We start from the raw sequence: 6,137 nt of genomic DNA on the forward strand, positions 1-6,137 counted from the left end.
TTTTAACCTTGAACCGCGTAAACACATTGCATTACACCAAATACACAAAATAATGCTATTTTTAGCAACGTCATATGACCCCTTTAAATAAATTAAACTTAGTTTGCTGTTGAATAAAATCTCAAAGAAACTCTTTTACAGCATCAGCACATGGTTTGTCTAGTCAAGCACACTGTTTCAGACTGTCTAGTGCCAGAGGTGCAGGCCTGATGTTGGCAGAAACAATATCTCTATGCAGAAGAATCATATGACACATATGTATAGATCAGGAGGAGGCAACTAGACAGGATGCCCCACATATATAGATCGCTGTTCACTGAATATGTTTTATGTGCATATTGTCAATGTCTGTGAACTTTAAGTAGGGGAAACTAGGCTAGTTGTCACACTTTTAAGTAACATGTTTGCTTAGGTTAGGGTTAATTTCTGAAATCATCATACTATAAAATCTTGGCTACAAAAAAAAAATTAAATACATTTTACTGTTGCTCTGTAAAATTATTATTATTAAGTACTCAATCTTTTACAGTAAAGTTGTATTATAGTTCTTGTTTATTGAGTTGTTTACATTTTTAAAATGTACAATTATAATGATATTTCTTAGTTTTTAATAATCATTATTTTTACTATTATTTCATAAAACATTAAATATTTCATTTAATGAATAATAATTTCATAAATAACCATTTAATTATGTAATAATTTATTAGCTTATTAGTAGTAGAAGTTGTATTGTGTAGTCATATTGAATGGGTTCCAATTAACACTCTTCATGAGGCAAAGCTTTGTCAACCTTTTTAAACCTGACAGTTAAACTTTTGTTTTATCATTGAAAACTGTGTGTTTGTGTGTGTGGTATACTGGTTTTCACTATGTTATGGGGACCAAGTATCTGCACAAGTATAGTAATAATAACACATTTTGACCTTTTGGAGACATTTTTTAGGTGCCTATGAGGAAACTGAAATTCAGTTTAATATTGATGCATATGATGCATTGTCATTAGTACATTTTAAATGCGAGTTGTGTCATCGTATTTCATAATATAGTTATAAGGTCATAATATGGTTCTAACATACACCGTCTGGTGCTACTTGGACACGTCATCAGTGATGATCCCGAGGTCATCAGGTGTTTAATCAACAGACACCCTCGCCCGGGCGACCCTGCATAATATGACGTATGTCTTAATATTCTGTTATAATCAAGTCCTTGTTTTTTGCCTTTAGGCGTTAGCAGTCCCGCGCGCCCCTGCATGAAATAAAGAAGTGATGTCATATTCACGCACAGCTGCACGTTCCAAAAGGACACAAATAATCTTTTTCTTTCTTTCTTTTCTTTTATCTGTCGAGCATTTGAAGGTTTTAAAGAGAAATGACGTCAAAAGACAGTTCGTGGGCTCTGAATCGTGTTCTGGAGAACAGGACCCGGCAGCCCCCGCTCAACAGCACAGATTCCCCGCCGCTGGATGATTTGGATGTGAACACGGATATTTATTCCAAAGTGCTCGTGACGTTGATTTACGCTGTACTGTTTGCTGTCGGTTTAATCGGTAACTCCATGACCCTGTACATATCTCTGCACTGGAGATCCATCAGACATCTCCAAAGCACCGTCCATTATCACCTCGCCAGTCTCGCGGTGTCCGACCTGCTGATTCTGCTGCTGTGTATGCCGGTGGAGCTGTACAACTTCATCTGGATTCATCACCCGTGGGCTTTCGGTGAGGTGGTCTGCAGGGGCTATTACTTTCTGCGGGACGGCTGCTCGTACGCCACGGCGTTTAATATCGTGAGTCTGAGCGTGGAGCGCTACATGGCGCTCTGCCACCCGTTCACAGCCAAGAGGCGGATGTCCCGCGGACGCACCAGGAGACTCATCTGCGCGCTCTGGTGCGCGTCGCTTATTCTCGCCTCTCCGATGCTTCTGACCATGGGGCAACTTTACGTGGGAGAAGAAAGCATCTGTACCATCGTGTCCTCCTCCAACACAGCCAGAACTGTTCTCCAGGTGGGCATAAAGTCATTTTGTCATCGAATTTCTTTTTCTTTCTTTCTTTGCTAGTTTATGCATTTTTTGCATTGTATTGCATTTTAAGGGGTTTTTAGAGACAAACATATGCAGTTAAGAGACAAACATATGCAGTTTATTTTAATTTAAACCTGGAAATAAACTGAAATTTTACAGTCAGATGTCATTGATTCTATTGAAGCACAAGATACTCTTTGCGTCATTCTCAAACCGTGCTGGAGAATGTGATCAGGTTCAGTTATGTCCGATTGAGTGCTGATGTCATACATAATGAAAAATGGCAACACAAATAATAGCTAATAAGAATAAGGCAACATTTTTGAGTTTGCATCAGTGAATCTTTTCGATGAAAAACACATCACACACTTTAAAAAGCATTAAAAACACACACCATGTCAACAGAACTCGTTAAAATAATGCTTGCAACTTAAAAGGTTTCATAAAATCAATAATTTAGAACTTTTAACTTGCATCTTGCATTAAAGTTGTGGTAATAGGTCTCCTACATTTCTTTTTAGAGAGCATTGCAGCAGATATAATGCATTTGAATTTAGCTCTGTGACATTTTTCTGTGTCCGTCTGACCCATTTACAACAATGAGAGATGATGCAGAAAGAGTATAAAGTAGTTAACATGACTGTAATGTCTGAGAGAGTTAGTGATACATAGATAGCTGACGGCATCTAGAGACAGTCCCATGAGCCCTCAGAACTGTCACTTGCAATTGAACTTAAAACAGTTTTAAATTGTATCTACTGGACAGAAAAGAGCTCTGTTAAAATGTATCTTTAGATGTAACTGAACATGTGCGTATGCTGAACATGACCTTACATGGACATCATAGAGTGATGTGAGGTGGTGGGGAAAAAAAGAGAAAATGTGTTGTTTTTTGTTTTTTTCACACGGACTGATCTCAGAATATTACCTGGTGAAAATGCTTTGAAGTGCAACAGACTGTATAATTTTCTGGGGAGAGAGAATGAAACAAACTAAACTTGAAATGAAGCTCAGTGTAAATTAATTAAGTTCAGAATGAGACTTTAATATAGAGCAAAAACAGAGGAAAATTAACCCTATCATACATATTAGAACAGGCACAGGGATTGATTTGGGGTTTTTTTTCACTTGACTTTTGGGATATAATCATTACACATGCTATAATGTGTCCCATTCCCACATTTTGAATAGTTTCTTTTTCAGTACTAAATGTTTTTCCTTACAGGTAAATGCCCTTCTCTCTTTTGTTGTGCCAATGCTGGTGATTACAGTGATGAACGGCCTGATAGGACATCAACTCCAGAGAATGACCCATCATGACTTATACTGTTCAGTAGCTTCAGATCACAGCGTCACAACAGACACAAACCGTGAGCGATCCCTACGCCATGGCATCAAAGTCCTACGTGAGTGAAAGAAATGCATAATTTCAGTTTCTGATGACAGTATAAATCGGAAGTTCAGTTGAAACCCAACAGAAAAGACATATATATATATAATCACTCCACAATTGAAAGTGTCTGATAAGAGGATATGAAGGTTAAGTGTCTGGTTATCATGGTTAGCTCATGCTGGCAGATGCCAAACTACATTTTAATTGGGAAAAGTTTAAAGCGCGTCTTGGTGTCTTGTCTTTTTTATGTTATCTGACTAAAAACAATTTTTATTATTACAGCATTTATTTAAAAAACGTAGACTGCCTTAAAAATAATTATCACAACACTGGTAAAACAGGCTGATTTTCTTGTCTTCCAAATTATATGATACATTTTTTATAATCATTATCATTCAAAAAAATTAATAAATTCAGAAGAGGATTAGAATAGAATTCTATTTTAAATAAGACAGGATTATTTTTCTACAACAACAACAGTAGTGTTTACAACAGCAAAACCACTATACCCAGTAAACTCAATAACAACAATATAATTCCAGAGTAATTAAGAGGTGCAAAATTTTTTATTTTTTGTTCTGTGTTTCTTTTTCAAACCTGCGTCATGGCATTTGCTGCTGTATCAATAGAGGAGCATCCATTTCGATACACATATGAGCAAGGAGCACAGCCCTATTGAAAGCCGTGTTCCATGTGCCCCTTTTATACTTTGAGCACCTGCCCCTCCAAAGGTCTCAGCACGGCCCTGGCTGCAAGCAATATATAAATTGCAAATATTAAAGCAATGTCACACATGAAAGGGTAGGCCTATGTTATAGCTCATATACAACTAGTAGCTTATAACTAGCACAACTAGAAATTACATCTTGGGAAATTTATGAGAAGTTACTGAAGTAAGGATGCAGCATGATTGTATTGTTACAATTCAATAAAAAAAATGTAACTTATACTTTAGACACAATATTTAAAGTTTCTTTATCCAATTTTGCTCCGTCAATGAAAATAGTATAGTGACAACACAGTAGTGTTTTTTCCTTACTTAATGATTCAGTGGTTTTGAACAAATCGATTGACTAAATGATTCAGTGATTCTTCATGATCACTTGGTTCATTCCTAAATGAAGATTTTGAACAAATTGATTCAGTAATTCAAATGGCTCACTCATAAAGAGAGTCAGTTGTCACTACCTACTGGCCAGAACTAGTTTTGGTATAATTCATAATATTAGATGTCACTGGGGTGGTATTCTTTCAAAAGGTAATAATATGTACTTTTTTAAAATATTAATATGTACCATCTAGGGTTAAATAAGTTGCACAGATGTAACTTTTAGCTTTTGTTCCTTAGGGTACTGCCCAAGTGACAGATGTTTACCTTTTTTTCTGAGTGTGTTTTAATCATATTTTTCAAAGGTACTAATAATTACATTAAATTACTAGTAAAAACCTTTAATTTCTTTGAAGTTCATTGTCATATGTTTTCTCTCTCTCTCTCTGTGTGTAATCAGGTGGGGTTGTTTTTGCCTTTGTTTTATGTTGGTTTCCTTATCACTGTCGTCGACTGATGTACTGCTATGTAACTAGGTGGACAAAGTGAGTTTGCATATGCAGTAACTAAAAAATAATTTTCAAATAATATGCAGATTTTATAACCTTGGTTTTGTTTTTTTCCTTCACAGTGCACTTTACGATTTCTACCATTACTTTTACATGGTGACAAATGTGCTTTTCTATGTGAGTTCTGTGATCAATCCCATCCTATACAACCTTGTCTCATCCAATTACCGCCAAGTCTTTTTCTCCACTGTCACTTACTTTTGCCATATGCAATCTAAAATACAGAGGACTAACCAGAGCAAGAGGAGCTTACAGCTACCGCATCAACTCCAGTCGTCCCTGGTCACACCCCGTAACAGTCAGCAGACCCTTTGTCCCATGGTGCTCATGGAGACTATGTACTGATGTTAATTACTGGATTACAGAATGTATGCATTGCTGTTTTCTTCCATCAGTGCAGAGAGAAGAAAAAAGGGCATGTAAAAAAAGTTATGTACAAACTGCAGTAGTTTTGACAGCTGTACTGCTGAATCTTAAACATCATACACTTTCTACTCACTTTTAAGTTCAGTGTTTTATAAAATGTGTATATGTGCTGTTTCAAGTGCATATAATATGTGGGCTACTGCAGAAAAAGCAAGAGTGTGTTATTCTGAACATGGAGCATGTTGTCAGGCCAGATATGCCATGGTTTAAGTGTATGGTTTAACACTCTTCGGCAATAAAAAACAAAAACAATGAAGCACAATTGTTAGTTTATCTAAAGTAATTTTTGCTTATTAGTATGGTTGAACTGGATCATCAAAGGTAAGCAGCAAAGACATTGGTTAATAAAATGGGATTAGATACATTTGTGTTGTTTAACACATTTAATTATTGCAGTTTGCGTCATATTCTGAGTTTGCATTTCACTGTTTTAATTCATTTTGATGAATACTAAATCTGTTTTTTGCGAGTGGGATGAATTAATGCACATTCACATTTAGTCTAGACCTACAGTAACACCATGTTCACAAAGTCATGTCAGTCAATAAATGGGAAAAAAGTAAATATTTAACGCCAGTGAAATATTTAACTGGCGTTACTTTTTTTTTAAAGTAACTCAGATATTTTATTGTAAATTAAAAAGTAATGCGTTACTTTACTAGTTACTTGAAAA

At 35.9% G+C, this 6,137-nt stretch overlaps 1 protein-coding gene across 1 annotated transcript; it reads left to right on the forward strand.

Annotated features, from left to right (window-relative positions):
- Positions 1 to 1,374: 1,374 nt before the first annotated feature.
- Positions 1,375 to 5,383, forward strand: LOC306848855 (neurotensin receptor type 1-like; the record flags this gene model as incomplete). The annotated part of the gene is made up of 4 exons (XM_079383606.1): positions 1,375 to 2,010; positions 3,254 to 3,434; positions 4,930 to 5,014; positions 5,101 to 5,383. The coding sequence occupies 4 exons, from the start codon at positions 1,375 to 1,377 to the stop codon at positions 5,381 to 5,383; spliced, it is 1,185 nt and encodes a 394-aa protein (XP_079239732.1).
- Between the last annotated feature and the right edge of the window lie 754 nt (positions 5,384 to 6,137).

This window comes from Barbus barbus (genome assembly GCF_936440315.1).
Source record: "Barbus barbus genome assembly, chromosome: 29".
In the NCBI taxonomy this organism is placed as follows: Eukaryota; Metazoa; Chordata; class Actinopteri; order Cypriniformes; family Cyprinidae; genus Barbus; species Barbus barbus.